The sequence below is a fragment of the Meriones unguiculatus genome, chromosome 1 (genome assembly GCF_030254825.1).
Source record: "Meriones unguiculatus strain TT.TT164.6M chromosome 1, Bangor_MerUng_6.1, whole genome shotgun sequence".
Taxonomy (NCBI): Eukaryota; Metazoa; Chordata; class Mammalia; order Rodentia; family Muridae; genus Meriones; species Meriones unguiculatus.
Window position 1 is genome coordinate 164,618,851 of NC_083349.1, and position 25,718 is coordinate 164,644,568.

Consider the following 25,718-nt stretch of genomic DNA (forward strand, 5'->3'; position numbering starts at 1 on the left):
TATGAGCCAATGATGGAAGTGACCTTCAAGGAGAGCCACTTTGCTTCCCATGCTGAGGACAAATGGGCCACGCTAAGGGCCTGGGGAGGCAGCGCCCACAATAAACCAGGTACAAGATGATGGTGGGTGGGGTGAGAGCACAAGTTGTGGAGCAGAGAGAAGTGGCTGCATTCCAAGCACGCTTAAGAAGGGGTTGGGTGTGGAATGAAGGGACAGAGGCCAAAATAATCTGAGACACAAGACCAGGAGAGGTCAACGAGTGAAAGCTGCAGTTCTGCTTCGGACCTTGCCATGCACAGGCAGCAGACAGTGAGGGTCAGCTCTCCGTGTACCTGAGAACAGACCCTAGAGAGTGTTGGTGTCAGGGTCCCATAGGTGTGACCCCACACAGAGTGCAGACTCTCCGAGCATTTAATGATGGTAAATAAAAGGGGCCTGTAAAGGACTGAGATGGGTCTGGAGGGGCGGAGATCAGGCTACATGGTACATGGATCTGGAAAAACTAGTCAGTTCTGGAGAGCTAAGGCCGGCTGACTCATGCTAGGGAAGCAGAGAAAAATTGTTGCTACAAAAAGACCTTATCTCAATACATACCCAATCTTGTATTCATAACACTAACTCCAAGACTTCTTCACTCCCTTACAAGAAGGATGCTATGTCAGATTCCTTTATATTCCGATTGCCTGTCACACTTCCCAGCACAGCCCTGCTTAATACAGCTTTGCAGAAACCTGCTCTTATGTAATGCAAGACAAAGTGACAATATGACACTGCTCTCTGGCTCTCTGGCTCTCTGGCTCTCTTCAAGTAGCTCTGAACTCAACTGCATCTTAGCTGCATGCTTGATATCCCAAGACATTTCAGAAAGAACAGGAGTGGGTAAAACCAGGGGCTTTGTCTGTCTTGTTTTTTAGGCATCGTCTATAACCTGCACTTCGCACGCTTCCTTTGAGGTCAAGTGGATAGCTCAGTGGGTAAAGGTACTTGCCACCAGCCCTGACAATCTGAGTTTGTTCCCCAGGACCTGATGGAGAACCAGCTCCTGCAGGTTGCCACTTGAATAGTCTCGCTTCATGGCACACATACATCTAACTTCACCAGACATGATACACAAATACTTATCATGTAATTTTATTTTAAAACTTTAAGACAAATAAAGGGCTTTAAATTTTAAAAAAGCCTTCCTTGGAGTTGAGCATGATGGTACAACAGTTTTTGTAATCTCAAAACTTGGAAGCTAAGGCATAACTAAAAGTTCAAGGCCTGTCTAGGCTACATAACATGATCCCATCCTAGAGAGAGGTAGAAAGAGAGAGAGAGAGCAATCTGTTTCTTGAACTCTGTGGGACTTGGGTTGTACCCCCATAACCACCACAAGTAAGTTAGCTGGGCTTACTTACCTAGCTCAGCAGCTCCACACCAACAGCAGCCCTGACTCCAGCGGAAGCCATGTTCTCAGGGAGCCAGCCTGTTGGTGTGTAAGCCTCTCAGTTTACCTACTCTTCCCTAACCCATCTTCACTGGGCTTCTGTGCGGGCACTATGCTCATAGATATACTTTATTTGATCTTCACTATTTCTGAAGATAACCAGCTTAGAGAAGTACTGTTAGGTATAATTTATACCATCTCCAATAGCTAACTTACATATTGTGGTTTGGCTTTCTAGAAGGTTCTTACTCTTAACCACTAGCATGAGATCAGACTGCTCTATTAATGCAACGACATTTCAAGAAAATTGAAAGGTGGTAAGAAGCCAGGGGCATGTGCCAGGTGGTACCAACACAAAGAAGCTTTGCGTCAAATCTATTGCTTTATTGAAATTTAGAATGGCAAAACCAAGACAAGCCATTGCACTTGTTCTGAAGAACAAGAGAATTTAATCTGGACTGAGACAGAAAGCTGCCTTTCCTGTTGTTAGTGAGAAATGAGAAGCAGAGTATTTAAAGAATCAGCTGAGCTGGAAGCAAAGCTAGTGCTAGACCTGTGGACCATAGCTATCCCCAGATTCTACTGTGCTGAGGGCAGCCATGCAGTGCCACTTTGCTGGGCTTCTGCCATTCACTTCCCCAGAGCATGGATGTGAAGTGGTTTCTGCTAAAGTACCCAGCTCCTCCCCTAGTGAGGCTGTTCCTCCTTCAGTGACATTCCTCCTCACTGAGGACAACAGCAAATGCTCTCTTAACTTAGAAAGATAAGTACTGAACATGCCTGTTTCTTGCAGGCTCAGTTTATCAACTGATTATGAAACAGGGTGAAAAGGAAAAGACATGATTCTTCTAGAACTGTCAAGAGGAAAGTTGAAAAATAAAATAAAGTTGACTCAAGTAAGACCCTCTTTCTCTTTGCTCTACAAACAATGACAAACCCACAAGTTCAGGAGCACAAAGTGGCTGTCTAGGGTGTGGCCACACCCCACTGGGAATGTTTGAAAGGCCTGCCTATATCCAGCAGGCTAGCCAAGGAGGCTTTCACTTCCAGAGGAAGGAAGTACCCACACAGCTTCAGCACCTTCTTTGAAGGTGATATAACTACATACTCCACGCTCAGAGACAGCTCTATGGCCTCCCTTAAAAGATTAGGGCAGAATGGGCCCTATTTATAAAACTAGGAGAGACTCCATCTCGTTATGAGTCTGCCCAGACAGTGTTACCCCATCTCCAGTTCCCTCCGGCTTAGGATTTTGGGCTGAGTTGACTATAGCCCTTTGCTCCCTGAGGTTGCTAGTTCTGAAGACTTCTCCTGTAGAGAGGAAGGGAGAAAGCTGCCAACCACAGCAGGAGCTGCTGGGACTGCTGTTCAGTTAACATACTGGTTCCTGCCCAGGTGGGGGACATCAGTAGTCTGTATGATGGCGCCTGCCATTGTCTCCTCAAAAATGATGACCTGTGGGAAACAAGGGCTGGGCTGTAGAGGTGAGAGAGCTATGAGGTGGCAGGATTGAAAGGAAGGAATGGGAAGGAGGTGGTAGGGAGTGAATGCAGAGTCATCACTCACCAAGGAAAAGGGAAGAATGGGATGGCTGAAATACTCACCCTCTCCACTCCCTGGCTGAGCATTTCAGGGCCAGAGAAGCAACTTGATAACATGGAGAGCAGGGATGGGAAGAGAGTTACATGGGAAGGGAAGGAGTCTAGAAGAATTCCCACCTTGTTGAGTCCTTTGTTCAGCCAGACACCTGGGAGGTAGAGAGTCTCCTGAGGTCCTATGTTCCAGTAGCGACCAAGGTTTTGATCATTGACCAATACAACCCCCTTCACCCAGCCCTACAAACAAAACAGGGAAGGTCTTGCATTACCATGGGAGCCTCAAAATACCATGCTCCTGAGAGACCAAAGCGCACCAACATTAGACATCCATGTAGGTAACCCACCCCGCTGCTGAGGTCCCCAGTCAGGGTAATCAACCTCAGACTGCCCACAGGAACCCACACACTGAGAAGTACCACGAAGTGGTTCAGCTTTGAGCCCACTCCTCTGACACAGAGAAGTCTCAGGCTCCCTATCATATGGGGCAATACAGAAAGACAGGGAGGCCTCTGGGTCCAGGTATTACAGAAAACATTCAAGCCAACTTGGCTCAGAGCCCTATGAAAAGGAGAGAGCAGGAAAGGAAAGGGGTCCTACAAACCTCTAACTTCAGAAATGTGTCAGAAGGGTAAACGCCAACTGACAAGGCACCCAAGAAGAAGGCAGGAAAGGTAGGTTCTTTGGGAACGATACTCCACTTGTTCATGTCGAACCTAAAGACAGCATGTAAGCACAAGGAGGGAAGGTCTATCTCACATCTGCTTCCAGACCTGCATCTAATTCCTAAACACATCCTTTCTTCCAACGAGGCCCCAAGCCCACCCACTCCCAAACAGGTTATAAAATGGCAATAAGATATCAGGATAGGCATTTCCCAGTCTGGAAACATGGGTTCCAGTGTTGATCCTACCCCTCACCTTAGGCAGGTAGCTTTGGCCTCTGGGTCTGTGTGATCCTGGCATGGAGGCCAGGATACTCTTGGCTCTTTCTACATGTTAGCTATGACCTCATTTACCAGACTCGCAGGGACCCACCTCTGAAAGAACTGCTTTGTCATATCGAGGCTGTAGATTCTGAAGTCTTTCAGAGCGTTATTATTCAGATAGAGATTTCCGATTAAACCTGGAGAAAGTGGGCAAACAAAGGTAGGCAGGCCCCAGATCAGGAGCCTGGCGACAGAACTGCAGGCAGGGCATGTGTGGATGTTCCAGAAAAGATGAAGCAAGGGTTTTTCCTAAAGCATATGTTGCCTAATTGCTCTGCACTTGGACTAAAGCCTCCTTGGAGATACCAAAATCACGGCCATAGACAAGATCACTGTTTGTCAAGTCCCGGGATTTGTCAGAAAGAACAGCACACCCAAGGACAGTGACAGGACGGAGCTGAGAAGTCACAGCATGAAATATCTGACTTCTGGCTCTTTCTAGGGAAAGCTATATTTAGCTAAGTGGTGACAGAGAGCCTAGCTTTGTGGTATTGTAAGGTTCTAAGAGACCTGCTCACTCAGCCTGAAGCCCTCCATTCAACCTAAGATTAAAGATCGCTTTGAAGAAATCTAAATGGTGAGCAGATAGCAACATCATGGAGGTGTCCCACAGTGAGCAGCTGCCCACCTGGAGGGCAGCTGCCCAGGGTGGAGACAGCTGGGCCCGGAGCAGCTTCTGTGGCAGGAACAAGCATATGAGCACGAGTGTTTCTGGGAGAAGGTCTGTGAACTGCAAACACTGAACCTGCCCAGAGAGCAGGATTCTGCAGATGGTCAAGACACGCTCGGTTAAGATCCCAGGAAAATAAAGACTGGACAGTCTGACAGGTCTTTCTTACTCCAAAATAATGAAAGAGGTAAGATGGGTCCGGAGAAGGATGCCTAAGGGAGGCTGTAAGGCCTGTGGAGAAATACTGGAGAAGTGTTGAGGGTCTAGTATGCCACTCTGATACGTGGCACAGCAAGGATGGTGCTAGACGGTGCTATGGTAACTACTTTGAGGACCTTCTGGAGAGGAAGCCCCAGTGGCTAAGACCATATTACTTTTTGCATTTACCAGAGGTTTTCAGCAGACATCCTGACCAGGTAAGAGGTAAAAGTTTCCTCTACCACAAATGCAGACAGAAGAGAGAGAAATGGAATGTCATCAACCTCCTCACCACAGGAAGAACTTATAAGACCCTTCTTATACTACCCTGAAAACCAACCACATACAAATAGGGGAAGGAAGGGGACTAAAACCATGATTATTCCAAAAGCCAGGGGCACGGGCAAGTGTAGTGAAGGGATACTCCTAGAGGGGCATGACAACAAAATGCAGCCTGTTCATTGCATGTCTGGCTTCCTCCTGAGCACAGAAGCATTTCCTATGAGTCTTCCTGAGAGAGATGAACAGAAATTCAGTATGAAGACCCATAAAGGCAAGGGTCCTATATTATTCCACGGACTATATCATTCTTTGCTCCTTACCCACAACCCTGAAAGCAGAGAGGCCCTCTCCCACCAAAGTAGGTTTCAGTATAAAGACAGACTAAGAAGCTAGCTCAGGGCTAATGGAGGTTCCTCCTGGGGCAGAAGGACCATACAGTTAGGAAGCACTAAAGGGAAATGACCAAACCCTCCTGTCCCATTAACCAGGATTTATATGTAGGTAAACTAGGCACTATCTCCCTTTAATGAGCCTCCATGAACCACCTCCCTGAAAGGGGCCCCAATGGCCTGTTGATATACTCTATGCTTAGCAGACAGGTAAGTCTGGGGAGTGGTAACATCTTTTCTCTTCATCTATACTAAGACCCACCTTTGCGCTGACTGTCAATATTATTTCCATAGTTGACTCGTCCACGATTCTCGACCAAGATCCTCAGTATGGTGTAACCCTGCCATGAACACAGTGGCCAGTTATCACCACCTGATAACTCAGCTACACCCGGGAATCTCTGTGTTCCCCAGTCATCCCTATGCTCTGAGAAAGGGAATGGGAGCCTCTGAATGGTCAGAAAGTTAGGTGTGCCCTTCTCTTCACAATTTTTAACTAAGGAGCTTCGTGGCTTCCTGATTCTCCTCTTTGACTCCTACCAAGTTTCCTAGCTATCACCCCAGATCCCTGGGATAACAAACCTGGGTCAAGGGGATAGTAATCTTCGTTGTTTTATAGTCCAAGAATCCTATGGATACTCTATTCAAAAAGACCTGGCAAAGTAAGCAGATGAAAATCATGGTCATCAGGAGGAAGGTAAGAAGAGCCTGTGCTAGACAACAGAACAGATATCACTGTGGGTACTTATGAAGGTGCTTGGCAGGCATGGAGGAAAAGTGAACACCACAGTTATGAGGGAGAGCTCATGAGAACTCCAATTACTGGAGATAGCCAATTTTATACTGGTAACAACTGATTTGAAGGCAGAAAATAAGGCATGTACTGCCATGTTTGGTCACTACAAAGCCCTGGAGTTCAGAGGGATGCTCCTACCTGTCCTCTGTCACGCACAAGGCCACTGAGGACACCAGATGAGAAGATGGTGGTCTCATACAAAACATACCCAAAGGCCTGCCCATTACCATTGTTTACTGGCAGGTTCTCCATGTTGATGGGTATCTCAGATTTGAATGGCTACATAAGAAGACACAAGAAAGCAGTAGTCAGGCAGCTCCTAACTAAGTTTTCACATGGGCAACAAGGACATCACGGACAGGATGAAAGGGTGCTCTAGCATGTTTTTTTTTTTTTCTATTCTATCTTCTTCTTTCTACCTTAAATTAATGGTTCCTTGGAGTTACAGAAATAAGAATGACAGGAAAAGAGAGATTTCACTAGAGTCTTACAATCTTCTGGAATCCTTAAGCCACCATCATGCCAAGGAGTCCTGAAGGTGGTATCACCACAGAATGAACTGCAACGGGTGTCCTCTTTCCTCTCCACAGCATAAAGATAATCCCTTCCTCTTCTCCTCACCCTATTCATGAGCCAGAGAAAGTCTTACCCCTGAGGCTAGAGGGGAGACACCAAGCTCAAGCTCTCCTATTCCCTCCCAATCCCACTCCAGCACCACTGTATGTCTCTTTACTCAGTTCTCTGGTTGGGTAGAGTCCGCAATGCCACTGAGTGGCTTTGCTCATCCCAGAACCCCATTTGGAAAGTCCCTGGGTTCTGTCTGCTTAGGAACAATCCCCCATGCCCTGCCTGTAGCACTTACCTCATCCAGATACAGGAGAGCATCCCACAGTGATATATAGAAAGATGGACTCATTGGCTCATAGACCATCTTAGCAGTAAGTTCAGGTGGAGGTGGTGGAGGGACACCTGCAACAAGAACCATGGCCCTCCCTTAACCATCCAATCACCACTTCCTCCTCTAGCCTTGTTCCCACAATCCAATGTGCTCCTTTCATCTTGGCACCAATATCAACCACAGGATCTCCTCAGCGCTTAAACTACCCTAGGACATGAGGCCTGGGCAAGAGCAGGGTTTCTTTGTGTCGTCTATATGGCATAAAGAGGCTTAGAATGAGTCAAATACAAGAGGCATCATATGATGAACATAGTATCTCAAACCGTTTTGTCTAGCATGTTGGCTTTATTATTTATTTATATATTTACTTATTTATTTTGGGTAATGGTCATGGTGGAACATGGGGCCTTATGCATGCTGAGATATATTTCCTAGATATCTAAGAAATTTTTGAATTTGGATCAGCTAGAGTTTGGAGAGGAAAGACAGCAGAAACTCTGAGGGCTCACAGCAAAAACATGGGCCTGAGTGTATGTATAAATCTATTGCTTATTTGTACCTGAGAAGGTTCCAAAGAGCTCTCGAAGCTTGTTGTATTTGGCAGTGTAATCTCCAGCCTCTGTCAATACAGCATCATAATCTGCAAAACACCCATGGACCCTTCAGTCTCTCCTGACCCCAGAACAATGAGGAAAACAAAGAAGGAGGAGGAGAAACTGGGATGGGGGAGCAGAGTACTTAGACCAGCAATTTTGAAAAGAAACACCTTTAATATGAACCATTCAGTTAAATTATGGTAGGTACAAAATACTATAAAAGTACCCCTGAGCATGGCAAGATACTAAAATTTTAACTGCAAGTAGATACAATGGGGCATATCTCCTACTCCTTGTGAACTCTCAGTCAGAGGAAGGGCCACGATCACACCTTCTCAAGGGTCCCAGAGGGGGAAAGGCTATCCCCATCCCTCTCATTCTAGATTTGCCTCCCCTCCCTTGGTCCTGCAAGCAGCTGTCTCAGCAGAGCAATCCAGTCACAGTCTTGCTGCAGAAGCTTAGAGGAGATAGTCAGACAAAGACTCTACTTCCCTGGACATTACATAGCCAAAGACATGAAAGGACCCAGAAATTGTCTCTGAAGGATTCTCCATCCAAAGCAGCAGCCCTACAAGCAGTGGAGAGGAACAGGGAGAAACGCTGAGGACACTTGCCGTAGCTGGTGACATCAGCCTTGTAGTCATTAAAATGCATGGCTCCATTTATGAAGCCAAAATTGGTGCCTCCATGGAACATGTACAAGTTGATCGAGGAGCCAGATTTGATGATGTCAGACACTGAGTTCAAGACCTCTTCAAGGAAAAAAAGGAGGAAAGATCTTTAAAGTGAGTCAGAACACAAGCAAAGCCTCAACTAGGCCTCTCGTTCCCTTACATCCCAAACCCCATCAGGTCACTCCATCACTGGTTCATTCAGCTTTCCCTGGACAACCTGCAGCCCATAGACTGTTTCCATCCTACCAGATGTTTCCTTGTAGCTATTCTGTCCCTAGGAAATGCAAGAAAGTTGGGACCCCATTACACAATAGTCCTGGCTATGTCCCTAACACTATTTAAGAAGAGTATTAGTCAACAAAATAAAAGATCAATTAATATATATTTGTGTGATATATCCAAGAAATGTAAACCTAACACTGACTTAGAAAACTGGCAAATTTAAAAAATTATTATTCAGTGCTGATGACTGAAGGAAATGAGTATTCTCATTTCACAATGGTCAGTAGGCTGCTACTGTCTTCCTAAAAGACAGTGATAAACACATACATTAAAACTGCATAAGTGCAGCAACTTATTCTTTATCATAAGGAAATATGTGCCATGTGTACAAAACTTCAAGGATTCTCGCTTAAGTGGTGTTCAGTTAACAAACGACAAAACTAAGCAATAAGTTAGAAACCAGATCACTAAACGGTGGCTTAGTCATCAATACAATGGGGCTCTTCAAATCCTTTAAGACAGTGATGTCTAATTACACCAAGCATTCCTATGTTCACTAGTATAGGATGGTGTGGGGGCAGGGTGTATTGTGTGGGAGGGTGTCTGAAGACTTGATCAATCTGTCTCTAGCTCTATCTGTATTACATAGATGAAAAATACACTAAGAGCTGCCTGCACTGTTAAATACATCAGAATGCTTGATCTAGACTCAGAGACTTCTATTTCTTCTTTAAACTCTCTACATTTCCTAGATATTTACAATAAGCATGTGCTACCTTTCCAATTACAAAACATAGAAAAGCAATGATGAAAGCCCTATTGTTATTTCAAGTGTCAAGTCTCTGAAATACTAAGAGCTGAATATGAATTCAAATGATCCTAGGAACCTAGCATCCTACAACCCCATTACAATGCCAGGGAATGCAAAACATAGTCTTACTTAGGGTCAACATACAAATTAGATGTAGGCAAAGTAAAGTACTTACCAGAGGAATCCAAGATATTGTGGGAGCCACCCCATGAGTCAAACCACCCTGTCCAATACTCCATCACCATCTTCGGTTGAACCCCCTGGGACCAAAATAAGAATTAGGCAGGCAGGCTGATCAAATGGGAAAGATGGGCACCATCTTGAAAGGAACTCCAGTAACAGCATAGATACAGATCAATCACCTATCACTTGTGGCCTCACCACCTGCCAATATAATATGGAAGAGGCTACCAGAGTTGATGCCTTATATGCTTTTGCTGGTGCATATGACAGATGCTAGCAAGGAGACACTTCTGTTCAAACTAAGCTTTCATCAGAATTCATCACCTGACTTGGATGCCCTTTTCTACACTGGTTGAGTTACATAGTGGTTCAAGGCAACCTTTGCCAACCAGGGACGAAAAATGGCTTATTCTGGACAAATGCATCTCAGAGCCACAGCACAGTGGCTCCAGTTACTGCTTCTCTGTATCTCGGAGTCAGCAGGCTTCAGAGTGGGTTTTCTTTAAGTTCTGACTTAAGCAACAATTTACAAAACTAAACCAGAGGGTCAGACCGTGGCAATGGAGCTTCCTGAGGTGCAAGGTCTACAGCTGCACTCTGGATTCACACCTTGCCTAGGATATTGAACAAGTCTTAATTGTTACCTCAGAATACTGAGGTGACATCTGCTCTTTCCAAGCACACAGAGATCATTCTGGGACTATGCTTGGCTCTACCATGTTTTCAAAAGCTGTAAACACCTGGGCATGTGTGAAAGATTCATCTGCTAAGATTTTAGGCTCTGAGCCAGGAAGCATTCTCATTCATTCAGTGACAGCTGATTAAGTATCCTCTATCAGGGCTGGCCTGACATTTAAAACTGCATAAAAGTCAACAGAACATGTTCCAGAAAGATGATGGGGCACACTTAATGGTTCATAGCATAGAAGGTACCAATTGTCCATAGGTAAAAGCCAACATAGCCACAGATTTTTGTTGGGGGGGGGCGTTGTTTTGTTTTAGCAAGCAGGTAGCTTTTTTTTTAAATCAACTATCTACATCCCAAAACATGCCATAATATACACACATTTAGTCACCCAAAAGGGAGAAGCAGAGTCAAAGTACTAAATACTGAAACCTCCAGGGCCAACAAGGGCTTATGTGCTTAAGGGCTTCTGTGGTGTGGGGAGTGGAAAAATGTCCAGCAAGGACTAAGTTGTCTTCCTGGAGAATGTGGTACAACCAATACCAAACTGACCATCTTCTGGGTACCTCCTCCATTTTTTGCCTATCTCCTTGATCACAGATAGCAGGAACAATAGCTAGCACACATGCTCACCAGGATAACTAGATGAAATGATACAGAAAGAATTCTGGTATACAGGACTTACTCAAAAATCTCTAACATGAGTTATCTTCCTCACGAAGCACCTATTTAAGGACTAATGGATACTCAAAATTAACCAGTGCTGGAGTCTATAGTGTCCATTCAATGAAACCCTTTAGACAAAACTACTTCCTTACATTAGGACAGATATCATTAACTATACATGAAAGTATGTCAGCAGTTCCATTCTGCTGATAGGACAGCCAGCCCAATAGCACTGGCATGTCAAGCTGTCTTGGAATCAACAGTAGACACCCCTTCCATCACCAGTACTGTGAGGTGCTTTTCAAACATTGCTTTACTCAAGTCTAGGCTGTCGTTATGCCTACTCAACTAAAGGGAAAACAGAAACACAGAAGAGCCAAACATGTCTCCAAGGTCCCACAACAGAGTAACCAAGAGGGTCCTGAGCAGCTCCCAGCACCTGTACTTCCCTTGGAAGCACTCGACTGCAACTCTGCTTAGGCACTTTGAGACTATATATCATGAGTCTCCCTTCCCAAATGGATTACAGACTCCACAAGGACAGGAGCCCTATGATCTGTCATGAGGTAAGACAGGCCGGGCACCTCTACAGACAGAAAAAACCCTAAGACATACTAGAAGAAAGATGAGAAGAAAGGGTTCCACACACATGCATGCATAATCCCTTCCCTCTGGGAAGTCTACCAGAGATCATGCCTGTCCTCCACCTAGGAGCCTTCCCACCCATTCTGACCACTATCTATACTGCAGGAATAGCCACACCATACAAGCATACTCACCTTACATGCTACCTGTCATGACAGCTTCATGAGTGTATCTGAGGGTATCACCCCTACTTTGAAAGGCCAACAACTGGAACAATCTACTCAGTGGACCACAGGTATGCCCCACACCTTTGGCCCAGTAGCCCCATGGACATCTGTTCATTGTCAATACACTATCAGTTTTCCCTCTAGGTTGAAGACCATAGTAGATAAGCAATTGGTGGGGGCAACCTGGGGACATTCACACCTTTCAGTAAGCTAAAATGAGATGAGCTATCTATTCTACATATGAGTTATATAGCTCAGCCCCAATCATATCTGTCTGTTTAGAAGAGACACACAAACTAGAGACATCAACTGAAATAGGGCTGTGTGTGACTATCAGTCTAAGGAAGCTGAAATATATCCGGAAACTTTTTTTCTTTTCCAGATCTGGAATCAACCAGGCCTCTTATCTTGTGGATAACAGAAACATTTCTAGTGCCAATGAAGTCTTAAAGGTTAAGGAAGGATAGTCCAGGATGGAGAGGTTTCTTTTCTCTCTCAATCTCTCAAAGCAGCTCTGAGGCTTGTGGAGTCCAGAAAAGCCTAAAGCTTCAAAAGCTACCCTTCTCAAAAGAGCACAGCATACTTGGATGGTGTCTGTCTGCAGAGTAGAACTTTAGAGCACAGTTTCTAAGTGGCTTCCTTCCCAGCCATGTGGCAATGTGGCATGAGCCAAGAGGCTGGGAGAGCTGAGAGTCCTTCTCCATCACAGAACTCTGGGAGCAGTGCGGGCACGTGGAATCCATAGCATCCCTTGGGCCAGACCTACCTGCATAGATAAGAGAATGCTGCTGAGTTCTTTCAGCTCCTGTTGTGACTGTAAGTTAATGGTGGCCAGCACTGGGAAGGGAGCAGACAAGGAAACAAAGCACAGTCTTGAAGTCGCAAAGACTTTCTCAATTACTCAAATCTTCAATCTACCAGCATAAAAAAAAAGTTAGTATAGACACTGTCTCCCACCTCCCTTAGAAGTGAGCTTCTGTGATGCCAAAGAGTTGCCTCTATTGTATTCTTAGAAACGCCACCGTTCAATACAGAGCAGAACCAGAAACTCAGCATCTGGTTTTTACTGTAATGTTTTCCACCAGAGTAAAGCCTTCTCTAAATAGTCCTAAGAACCAGAGCCTGAGCTGTACACTGTACCTCAAGTGCAATGATAAATGCCTTTGTACACCAAGGGCAATGATCTCAATGAAGACGCACGCTTCATTTCTTGATAAGGACTCACGCTCTACTCTATTTCATAATATGTTTACTTTAAATTTTTAAATAGTGCTTTATACAACTTTCCTTAAGCAAAATGCATGCTCAAGAAAAAATGCTACTGCTGGCTGGTGGCCATGACCCTGTCACAGCCAGCTGCAGAACTTGATGCCAAAGACCCTTGCCTGCTTACTGTCTATGAGAATGGTCAGTTACAGATGAATGAGCTTAGGGGTAACTAAGATAGGGTGGCCAGCCCCAGCTACCATACAGGATATCTGGCCACAGTAACCAGTGAAGAAAACAAAGCTGAGGCTTAGAAGGTACAGAAACTTCCCTCATGCTCCACAATCTGTAAGCAGCAGAGTAGGGCTGCAAACTCAGGACCCTTCGCACCAAGCCATTATCCTGTGATGTCACTGTCCTCCCGCAACCCACAGGGGAAGACCCTGCAACTAGAACCCTCCCTTTCAGGAGTTAGCCACTCCTTTCAGAAAGCCTGTTTGAAAGTAACCATTAACTAGCAAAGTCAACCCAATGCATGGGGCTAGCTGAACACCCTCAGCTGCCTTGCGTCATCCTAACACTTTGTCAAATTCAAGAAAAGGGATGAGTAAGAATGCAGAAGGGCTGTGAGCAAAGGCAAGGTGCCGAGGGAAACCTGGAAACATGAAAACCATAGAGAGACCGAGGGGGGCTAGGATAGATTGGTTTCTTTCTACCACGTCACGTAAGTCCTTCCTCCACTGTGAGCATCAGGAGGAGGACCACCTCCATCCACAGGCCTTCTCCCACCCCTGTTGTCGAGCTTCCTTTGCACCCTAGCCCATGCCCGCAATAGGGTTCACATGCTCTTAAAAAGCTTCCTGGGAGCATGGGGGTAAGAAGTAGGAGGGAAGGCTGAAGGGAATTCCTGAGCAAGGGGCCTCCTGTGCGTTCCTCACAACTGTTCCTCAAATATCTGTGGAAGAAGCCAGAGGCAGCTTCTCTAGGTGTTTGGAAATGTTATCTCTAGACACTGCCATGTGAGTTTCCTGAAATGAACAGTCCCCATGGCCCCATTACTCCCACAGAGAAGGGCTCCCATCCACCTCCTGTACCCATCTTCAGAGATTCATCTCCCCTCAAAGACTGGGAAGAATAGTACCAGAAGCCATGAAAAGCAGATCTATTAAAAAGGAACCAATAAAATGTTTAAAAACAAAGGAAGCAGGGCTGAGAGATGGCTCAGGGGTTAAGGGCACTGGCTGTTCTTCCAGAGGACCCAGGTTCAATTCCCAGCACCCACACAGCAGCTCACAACTGTCTGAAACTCCAGTTCCAGGAGACCTGACACTCTCATACAGACATATATATAGGCAAAACAGCCAACAAATATATAAAAATAAAAAAGTAAATAAATTTTAAAAAATTAGACAGATAATATAGGATAATCATACTAAAATCTGTACACCTAAGGAAGCTAATCAAGAAGGAGGACGCTGGATAAGATGTTCAATCTTCATTCAGAATGGGAAACGAGATGGACATCAGAAAAGGGAGAAAACAGGGAATAGGACAGGAGCCTAGCACAAATAGTCTCTGAAAGACTCTACCCAGCAGGGTATTAAAACAAATGCTGAGATTCATAGCTAAACTTTGGGCAGAGTGCAGGGAATCTTATGAAAGAAGGGGAAGATAGAAAGATCTGGAGGGAACAGGAGTTCCACAAAGAGAGCAATAGAACCAAAAAATCTAGGCATAGGGATCTCTTCTGAGACTGATACTCCAAACAAGGACCATGCATGGAGATAACCTAGAATCCCTGCACAGATGTAGCCCATGACAGCTCAGTGTCCAAGAGGGTTCCCCAATAATAGGAACAGGAACTGTCTCTGACCTGAACTCGGTGGCCTGTTCTTTGACCACCTCCACCTGAGGGGGGAGCAGCCTTACCAGTCCATAGAGGAAGACAAAGAAGCCAGTCATGATGAGACCAGATAGACTAGGGTCAGATGGAAGGGGAGGAGGACCTCCTCTATCATTAGACTGGGGGAGGAGCATAGGAGAAGAAGAGGGAGGGAGGGAGGGTAAGTTTGGGAGGAATGGAGGAGGCTACAGCTGGGATGCAAAGTGAATAAACTGTAATTAAAAAAAAAAAAACGGAAGCATTAGAATGGGAGCTTGTGAGACCTCCATTAAGACATCTGCTAAGAGAAAGGAGAAAGGCCAAGACTGGGACCGAATTGAGGACTTCCATGTGTGGTGCATGCTTGCAGTCCCATCATCTCATCACTCAGGAGGCTACAGCAGAAGGGTCAGGAGTTTGAGGACAGCCTGAATTACAAAGCAAGAAAAGAGAAGGCGGGGATGGGGAGGAGAGAGAGCTCTGAGATGACAAGAAAGCTAACGGGGTAGTGAGTCTGCTGAGGGTGAGAATTAAGCATTCTGACTGGCCACCTGGTCACATGCTGCAAAGCAGCAAACCCCACCTAGTAGATCTGCGGCCACAATGCACAGCAGCACTGAACTGCACTGGCAGGAAAGGAGAGGTATGTGAGGCCAGGGAAAGCCCAGCCATCCACTGAAACAGGAGGATGGCTTCAGAATCCTAAAGCGATACATAGAGTTGTGCATACAAGTTGTACAGAAACAGGAAGGTGAAAGCTGGAATAAAAGGTTCGAGGCAGCTGTTTTGGGGGAATTGGATCAGGAGAGAGGCACATTTCTTGATAAGTATTTTTTTTTAATTATTTTACTGATAGGCCACATGAATGAATGCGTTGACTTTTTTAATTAAAAATCATTCCAGGCAGCAGTGGCCTCAGGATGGGTAGAAATTAATAGTCTTCTAAGGCCTTCAGAGACTGTCTTGCACTCCACAGCTCCTCCACCAGGGCTCTGCTAGCAAACATGAGTAGATGCTGCCACCTCGTGGAATTTACAGGAATCACTACTGATCTCTGTCGTGCGCTTGCTATAGATAGAGCCTTTCCCTCTCTATCTACCTAATTTCCCAGAAGCAACCAAGCCAGTTACTGTGGAAGGAATATCAAGATAAAAGTCCCCATCTACAAACAGGTCAGTCTAGAAAGGGAAATACAAACTAAACAAAATAGACGCAAGGAGGTGCCATGTCAGAAAGAGACACACTGTAACTGACAGGAGGGCTCTTCAGCTTCCCTCTGCATAGTCTGTGAATGAGCATGTGTTCAAGCACCACAGGTCTGCAGCCCAAGGCCTGCAGAGCTCACTGCTGATGTGAGATTGAGGACCAAGTTAAGCCAGCTATTCCAAAGGCTAAACGGCGAGATGGAGCCAGGAGAGTGGGATGAGCCTTGTGAAGGGCTACACGGTCTAGCAGGGTGCTCAGAGAAAGCCTTGCTGCAAAGAGCACCTCGAAGGCAAGTCTGGCAGACTCCCCAAAGGTGTGTGGAGTCACCGAATCTGAGGGTGTTCCGTGTGCTTGAGAAACAAAACGAGAGCCAGGAAGGTAAAGCACAGCGGAAAAGAGGGAACACCTACAGGTGAGCTCAGCCGGTCGTGTGTGTGTGGAGACTGTGAGACCTGCTGCCAGGGCATATTCGGGGCTATGTGTGGGGTTATGGGAGCAGGCATTGGAGGGGGGCTTAGGGAGGGAGGACTGGGGAGGGGCATGCAGGGGTTGCTCTGTGAGGAGTGGAGGAGGCTCTAGGAGAGGAGACTAGGGAGATTCCGGTGTTGCTGTGTGAGGAGCCCACGTGACCATTCTCAGAGTGTGTGCTTCTCTTTTCTCCCTGGAGCACATGGAGTACAAGCAGTAGAGCAATATGATCTGGGTTGTTTGCTGAGCTGTTTGTTGAAGACAGGGTCTTGCTATGTCATCTTGGCTGGCCTGGAACTACGTGTTTCAGGCTGGCCTCAAACTCATGACCCTCCTGTCTCAGTTTGCATGGTGCTGGGATGACAGGTGTGTCATCCTTTTCCCAATACAGCAACTGGTGCAGGCCTGCGTCCAGGGCACCAGTTGCTGTATTGGGAAAAGGTCGCCGGAGGGATTGGTGAAGTGAGGAGCTGGTGAAAGTCATGCTGCAGCACTGCAGGGGGGAAGGAAGGCTGCCAACCGCTGAGATGGTGAACCACATTTGAGTTCAGATATGTTTTAAGGAGAAAAATAAAGATAAAAGGATGTGCCAATGGCTGGTGTGTCGGGCAGGAGAGGGATAAGACTAACTGCCAGGTTTGGTGTACTTGAGGGGAAATGGGACTGAAATTTCCCAATAAAAGGAAAGCTGCCAATGGGGGCAGCCCCCTGCAACCATGTAAGCTTAGCAAGAACAACGACCAGACACAGCTGGCCAGGTACTTGGGTGTTTGGATGATCTTTGGTAAGGCATTTGCTGAAAAGAAGAGAAAAGGAGCATGGAAGGTGCTATGGACCCTATTTCCCCTGCAGCCCAGAATGCCACTCCCTGTGCTATGAACCGGAGAAACACCTGCGTGTATCTCAGACCATGCCCACAGAATTGCGTAGAAGAGCCAAGCAGTAGCCTCCTTCAGGTACCTCCATCGACCACTCCCTTTTGCAAGCCATCTTTGTTGTCTGAGGTCAGGAGCAGCTCTATGATGCCACGGTCTTCCAAGGCCTGTTTGGGGTAATAAAGGGACATTAAAGTCTGTTCACATTGCTCAGAGCTCCTGCAGGGTCACTGCTGAAGCTGAGGGAGTCTCCAGAGCAAAAGAGAAAAAGTGCTAAAGTGCTAAAGTGCTTCTCTGCGTGTTATCTATGTCCACAGTATTCAACAAAGTTCCAATAAGCGCTTGATTTCCAGGTGTGGCAGAAGACATGGCTGCTGCGCTCTATCAGGCCTTGGCTGCTTCTGTAGGTCAGATCGGTTTGAGGATACACACAGCTTACGCAGAGGCTGGCTTGTGGGGGGGTGGGGGGTGGCAGAGCATGCCATACTAGCACATGGCAACTACTTGCAGAGCTCCAGTTGAGAAGGTCAGGTCGCCAGTGGAACACTATACTTTGCCCTTCGCCCACACCATGAACAAGCAGCCTGTCTCTTCCCCACTCCGAGGCAGTGTGAGCTTGGTCAATGGCAGGAGCAATGATGGCCTGACCATACCTCAGTGGCATGTCCATGGAGTACTGGTCATGCCCAGAAGAACTGAGAAGCACTCCTTTGAGGGCATACATAAAACCCACTGCTTAAGGAGCAACGGGACTGCTGTCACTCAGAATAACTGCTAACATCATAACATTTGCCAGGCATAATGCTGAGCACTTTGACTGCCTCCTACACTCTTCATAGCCAACATCTGAACAGCACAGACAAAGCATCAGAGAGGCTGAATGAAGCATGTTCATTTACAGGGGTCATATGAGAGGTGGGGCTGAACTCAGAACATGTCCACACACACAGGTTTCACTCTGGCACTCTGGACTCAAAAAAATTCTACAAAGGTGATTTTACTATGAGAAGACTATTTCAACCGAATTCTTCTGGCGACGAAGCGGTAGCATCTAACAATAATTCCAGATCCCATATATTCTGAGGATAGAGCAGAAGGGACTCCAAATCTCAGGGATGACAAGAGCTGAAGCATTTAATCCATGAGGAATATTGGTGGGATCTCTATTAAAAGCCCTGGGCCAACCTCCTCCAACTACCCAAATAGTTACTCACTGACACAGAACACTTAATTTTCTATACCCTTAAACTTTAAAGACATTATTTTTTTTACTTAGCCCTTTAAAAACCAATTACTATTTCCTACAAACACAGAGCTCACAGAAGCCTTAGGAAAGGGCATCTTGTGTTGCTTTTGCACATAAAGAGAGTAGGGCTCAGAAAGTAGAGGGGGTCATGCCTAAGGTCATTCGATGCCAGTGGTATGCACATCTTGCCATCACCCCCAGGAGAAGGTGCATAGCAGTTCAGGAAAAGATTCTCCCAAGAGCCTCTGCAGCCTGAGCACTGGGCACCAGGGAAGCATGGCTGTGCAGACAAGGTCCCCGAAGGAACTACTCTCTACTCCTGAAGCTCCTCAGAGCTCTCCTCTGCAGCTGCATCACTGATAAACAACTGCTGGAGATGCACTGGAGCTCAAGGGAGTCTGACAGAGGACTGTATCAAGAAGAGCTCTGGGGTCTATGCTCAGCAATAGGCTTTTCTAAGTGACCCAAGACAAGAGAGTTAGATACGTGCTCTGTCCAGGATATAGACAAGGACTGGCCTTACCCCTTTCCAGTTTGAGGAATGCCACCATTCCATACTGAGAGCTCTCCTCAAGTATGAAGGAAGGGCTGGGAAAGAAGAGACTAGAAATTGGAGCACTTGAGCTTCAGTCTCCAGTCTGTAGGAACAAAAGTAAATCCTAGATAGAAAATTTAATCTGGGGACGACAGCAGTAGATGCCCTGCCCAAACCATCTGAGCCAAAGCCATTGACCTTTAGTCAGACTGGTTCCAAAGACTCCATTTCCTATTTCCTCAGCTCACACCATGGCTAGCTCCCTACAGTTCACTGACACAAATGCCAATGGCTCTATCAACATTTATTGACAACTTACTGTATACCTGGAACAGTAGCATAATGCAAAAGAGGCAGGCACTCCTTTTAGCACACTTTGTAGAAGAGAGAAAAAGGAGCCTTAGGAAAACTGAGACATTTACTCAGAGCCTCAACTATCAAGCAGGAGAAACCAGATCTGAATGCTGGGCCTGTTTGCTGTCACCCCCACCGCCCTTCTCTGCCATGCCATGTGAATTTGCAGATCTCACCTGTCCACTGACTCTACAATCTGCTGTCTACACACCACCATCAGAGCTCTTTGTATTGAAAATCGTATGTAGCTGGCTAGAGTTTTTGTTTTTAACATTTCCTCAATAAAATCTATGTACAACCACAAATCTGGCTTTGTGCTAGACAAGGTGGACAGTCCACAAAGCTTTCACGGCCTCTACGTCCACTTAATAAAGGTAATTGCTTTATTCTTAACTATCACACTAGCTTCAATCAATAAAGAGTAAAAAAAAAAAAAAGAGTGACAACTCATGGAGAAAACTTCACTAATTAGGAAGTGGTGTTGGGAGGCATGGTGTATTTATTTGAGAAATGCATTAGAGCAATGTTGTCACAGTCTGTAATAAATTTCAGAGGAAACAATGTGAAGAAACAAATTATATGACCCTTACCTTCTTGATGTAAGGCATGTATGCCCTGTCTTTGTTATAGGAACCGTATTCATTCTCCAGTTGCACAGCAATGATGGGCCCTCCATGCTTATACTGAGGAAAAGAGATAAACAGAAGCTCAATGAGTAGTAGGAAGCTTAATATCTAAATTTACTCTCATCACAAATTACTAGTAGCATATTACACTGAGAACAAAAGGCTTTGGGTGTAAGTGAGAGTAACATCATCAGACACTGAAGCAAGGAACATCAGCCCCATATCGTCCCATTGAAACATCAAACACCCAGAGACTAACTAGAGTGGTCTGGAAACCATTCCAAGACCTAAACAAACAAGTGTCCTGACCACTGGTGTGATAGCAGGAAGATGTGCCATGTTTATACTCACCCTTGGCCCCAACCCTCCTACATTTAGCATGGTGTGGTTAAGAGGCAGCCTCTCACATTTCACTTCCATACCCCAGGATGGAAGCATAAAGTGAAACTCATTTGCAATGCCTGGTCTGTCTGTGGACTGCCTAGTAAAATGGCTTCCATCTCAGATGACGTGGGACTCAGACAGGAAGTATCAGCCCAGTTTGGACCCAGGCTGGAAGCTGAAGGAGGCAGTGGCAGATGCAGCAGCACGCCAACACTGAAGAAGACTGCAAACTTGTAATTGACTGGAACAATAGAATTATGGGCCCAAAAAATATGGCAAAGATCTAAGAAGAAACTGGAATAAGATGTTTGGTCATGATCACTTGTGAAGAAATTCAGGGTTTGGGTGGGAAGGTGGAAGGTTTAGATAGAATATATGTCCAGAAAATATAAGAGATTGTGTATCTTCATCCTGGGCTGATTTTCCAAGTTCAAAACCCCATCAGTTAGTGAAGGTCTTCTCTGACCATTTGCAGAAACAGGGAAAGAAGGTTGTTTTTTTAATGACTTGTTTAACCAAAAGCCATGGGGCACACACACAAATAACCTCCCATAGAGGTTGGGAACATAAATCTAGTGGAAGATGCCAGAAGTTTCCTAGAATGTGTGAGGTCCCTCAGAACCTCACATTACTAGAATGTGTGAGTTGGACCCTCATAACCACAAACTAAAAAAAAAGAGGAAAAAACATGAAAGGGTGGGCCTTGATTTGATGGAAAGGAGAAGGAGATGAGAGTGCTTTAGGGGGGCTTTGGTCAAAGAACATGTATACATATTTACATGTATGTGAAATACATATTTCATATATGACAGTGTAAGAGAATAAATAAATGAAAAAGTCTTCAGAAGAATCTAAAAAGCACACACACACACATGTACTAGACAAAGTGAACAATAAGTAAACTTGAAAATGATCATTTGAAGTCACCTTAAGGAAAAGAAAAGAAAAATGAATGAAAAAATGTGAACAGGCCCTAATGAACTTAGGTGATACCGTTAATCAAACCAATATACTTATCCTTTGAAATGGAGGAAGACGAGGCAGAGAAGAGGAGGTAGAAAAGGAGGAGGAGATGCCCAACCCCCGGATGAAGAACTATAAGCAATTAGTGGCTATTGAGAGAGGGAGAATCAGTCTTCTCAAGGAACAACACACCCTCCAGTGAAAAAATTAATGAAATCCAGAAATTTTACAGCTGTGCACACACTAAAAGGATGAAACATCTCAAGTTAACCATCTAATTTCATGTCTTAAGACATCAGGAAATGGTCCCATGCACACTTCCAGTGCTGGACATGATAAAGGTAAAGGTGGAAGCGAGTGTTCAGCCCTCAATAGGACGTTATAGCACTTCCTCTATGGCTAGAGGACATAATGAAAGAAAGAACACAAAGTATAAAGCCAAAAGGTAGGGAGAAAGACTTTGAAATGCTCTCTTTAGGGCGTGGAATAACCACTGCAAACATAGCTACAGTTGTCTACATTGGATCTGGATAAGACTGAGCCCACCAACAGCCAATCATTGATAGGGAAGGGAGCTCAGGGGGCCCTACCCCTCCCTGCCTAACTACTAGCAACTAACATTCTAGGGAGGAACAGTCCCCTGTTTTCAGTTGAGTCCAAGGCTCCAATGGATAGTTCCAAACACAGGGCAGACAATCCTGGATAAAATCAGTAAGTAACAAAACAAAATGAAAAGGGGACCTGGAAGGAAGAGGAGGTGTGAAAGGGTAGAAGAGAAATAAGAGACGGTAAGGAATAAAAGTCTGTACAACATACTATATACACACACGAAACTGCCAAAGGAAAAATTTAGTCACTAAAAAGAAAACAGAAAAGGAGAAACAATGGTTTCAGAAGAAATGAAATAAGATAAGGTAAGTCATATAATATTTAAGAGAAAAAATAAATAAATTACAGATCTAAGACCTGATTTTTAAAAAATGAAAATAATAAATACAAACTGAGAAAAACCTTTAGCTAAACTAAACTTAAAAAAAAAAAAAAGAAAGAAAAAAGAAAATGGAAGACACAACTAAAATCAGAAACTAAGCAGTCCGTGACTACGGGTTTTACAGCAGTTATAAAAGTTTGGCACCCTCCTAAATCCTTATCTTTATACCCAGAGCTCTCAGCCCTCAACAAAGAAGTTTATTTTTGCAGTAGGTTGTGGTTGTCAACATGCAGGGAGTAAGTGACTGTCAGATCCTTCGTCATAAATAAGACATCTTCATCACATCCCTTCCCACTATGGCTCAGAGAAATCCCAAAACAGAAGGCAGGAAGAAGTAAGAGCCAGAGTTTGGCCAGTTGCTATCTACTGGTGAAGGGAGACTCGGTTCTCTTTAGGCATACAGTGGCCCCCATCCCAGCTGGTTGTCCATGAACTAATGGATGGCCAAAACATATACATATTCAGGCAGTCCTAATTGAAAGGGGAGGAAATGAGATTTGAAAAGGGATATGGCATGGGTTGCCAAGGGAGGTCCAGGAGAAGTTGAACTGGGGAATGCAAGTGCATATGAAAGAAATTAAATAGCCTGTATGTATGTATGTATGTATGAAATGATCAAAGGATAAATAAAAATATTTTTAAAGATAAATGTAAAAGCTCTACACAAATTTCATAACCTCGATGAAATATATGAATTCCTGGAAATATAGTAAATCACAAGAAAAAGAAGATGTAAACACGGCTGTACTGGTAAGAAGTTTGGGTTCAGTAAACAAGAACCTCCCAATCAAGAAAAGACCAGGACCACAGGCTTTACTGATGAATTTTATTTTGGCTTTTCTTTTTTTTTTTTTCTTTTAAATTTTTCATCAATTACACTTTATTCATTCTGCATCCCCCCATAAGCCCCTCCCTCCTCCCCTCCCAATCCCACCCTCCCTCCTCCCTCTGCTTGCATGCCACTCCCCAAGTCCACTAATAGGGGAGGTTCTCCTCTCCTTTCTGATCTTAGTCTGTCAGTTCACATCAAAAGTGGCTGCATTGTCCTCTACTATGGCCTGGTAAGGCTGCTCCCCCCCAGAGGGAGGTGATCAAAGAGCAGGCTTTTCTTTTAGTTTCTTTTTTTAACAAGTTCTGACTGTATAGCACAGACTACCCAGGACCTAGCTATAGTCTAAACTGGCTTTAAATTTACTCTGTAGCCCAGGATGTCCTTGAACTCTCAATCTCCCTGTTTCTGTCTCCCTAGCATTGCCTGTGGTATATATGCAAGATTAGAGTCTCACAACAGCGTAATGCAGCCATGACCATTCAGGCCTTTAGAGCCATTGAAGCAGGACAGTCTCCCCAAGCATGGTTGGCTACCATAAAAAGCTAAAATGTTACGCTCAGGATGCGAGGCTAAGCACTGCACTCAGGGTCAGCCACTTTGGACCCAGAGAACAGCATGTCTGATTGCATGCGGGTTGATGCCCCAGGTCCCGCCTCTGAGAAAAAGGTATCAGACGGGTCTGATGCTCTTTGGGTGGATGACACCTAAATGAACATCAGTACAAAGTCCCAATTTATTTCTAATATCAGAGATCAGACCTCTACTCTTGCCTGATGCGTCTAAAACAAAAAGGGGGAACTGTAGAGAGCTGCGGAATGCTATGCCTTAAAGATGGAGCTGGTTTCCGCCTTCCACCTTCCCGATGGTGAGTGCTCTCTGTCACAAACAATTCCACATTTGGCTAAGGCTGAGGATCTGGCTTGCTTCCATGTATGTGGACCTATCTGCATTGCACACGTGGCACGCTCGGGTTGGCTACCCAGAGGCTATTTAAGCTGTGGGCTGGCTTTCCCCAGGGTCAGATGATTGTTCAAGGTTCCTGAATAAACTGCATTGAAAAAAAAATTATATTCACTGTCTCTATTAAATACTGACAGAAGAATTAACACTAATTGAAGGTCAGAAACACTCCCTATGTTATTCCATGAGGCCAGTACTACCAAGCTAGAGAACATTATAACTAAACAAACAAAACACCTAGTCACCAGCACCCAGAGGGTAAAGGCAAGCAGATCTCTGTGAGTCTAAGGCCTGGTCTACACAGTGAGTTCCAGGTGAGCCAGGGCTACAAAGTGAGACACTGTCCAAAAACAATCAAGAAACAATACAAACTAATCCTTGATTCTAAAAGATTACAAACAAGAACAAATGGGATTAAATTATGCACTGTAAGGGGGAGTCTATATACAAAAACCAATGTAAACTCATTCTGAAAATAAGGAAAATTTCACACAATTTCTATTTTATACAGAAAAAAACACTAGACAGAATTCAATGGAATAAAAACATTCAACAAACTAAGAACATAACAAAGCCACATATGAGAAGTCCATGGCCTGTTACACCACACTCAGCAGTGAAAGACCAGAAACTTTTCCTTTAGATGCAGACCAAGACAAAGACTCCTTCACTGATTCTGTTCAACATAGTCCCAGCCCTAGCTAAAGATTAGTCAAGAGAAAGCAAGCTTGCACAAATGTTAAACATTAAAATATTGCTGCTTGTACACACATGATCTGAATGTAGAAAATCATCAACAACTCCACAGACACACAACAGTCTGTTACAGTTTATGAACCAACTCAGCGAGCTGACATGACACAAAATCAACAAAAATGAAATCAGTTCTATTTCTATGCACAACCAATGAGCAATTCCAAACAGCATGAAAAAGAATAAAGAATAAATTCAACCAAGGAAATGAAATACTACAAATTGATATTTTTTAAAAAAGTAAAAAAGATACCAATAAAGAAAGAAATTCTGGGTCCACGTGTTGGAAGAGTCACCAATGTTAAGGGCTGGTCAGGGCTGTCCAGTGATTTACAGATGCCACGCAATCCCTATTACAACCCCAGAGTTGTTGCTGAAATAAAAAAGACAATTCATCTGAACTCCAAACGGACCTAAGAGCCAAACAATGTAAAAGGGTAATAAGAAGAGACCTCATGCTTCTGACTTCAAAACTTACTACAAAGCCAGTTATCAAAGCAATGGGATACTGGCATGACGACACTGTCTAATGAAATCGTTTTT

The 25,718-nt window shown here is 44.8% G+C and overlaps 1 protein-coding gene across 2 annotated transcripts in view; it reads right to left on the reverse strand.

Annotated features, from left to right (window-relative positions):
- Positions 1-1,798: 1,798 nt before the first annotated feature.
- The window catches only part of LOC110563849 (beta-galactosidase-1-like protein 2), a 43,820-nt gene continuing 19,900 nt past the window's right edge, over positions 1,799-25,718 (reverse strand). The window contains exons 6-19 of one of the 2 annotated variants that reach the window (XM_021661062.2): positions 20,257-20,349; positions 17,617-17,698; positions 12,661-12,731; positions 9,724-9,808; positions 8,456-8,593; positions 7,805-7,885; positions 7,210-7,316; positions 6,486-6,626; positions 6,134-6,205; positions 5,814-5,892; positions 4,062-4,149; positions 3,629-3,740; positions 3,148-3,264; positions 1,799-2,884 (exon numbers count right to left, since the gene is read on the reverse strand). In XM_021661062.2, coding sequence (XP_021516737.1) covers positions 2,798-2,884; positions 3,148-3,264; positions 3,629-3,740; positions 4,062-4,149; positions 5,814-5,892; positions 6,134-6,205; positions 6,486-6,626; positions 7,210-7,316; positions 7,805-7,885; positions 8,456-8,593; positions 9,724-9,808; positions 12,661-12,731; positions 17,617-17,698; positions 20,257-20,349 — 1,353 coding nt within the window. In that variant the 3' untranslated portion in view covers positions 1,799-2,797. The remainder of the gene's footprint in view (positions 2,885-3,147; positions 3,265-3,628; positions 3,741-4,061; positions 4,150-5,813; positions 5,893-6,133; positions 6,206-6,485; positions 6,627-7,209; positions 7,317-7,804; positions 7,886-8,455; positions 8,594-9,723; positions 9,809-12,660; positions 12,732-17,616; positions 17,699-20,256; positions 20,350-25,718) is intronic. The other variant, XM_021661063.2, reaches the window with a different exon arrangement.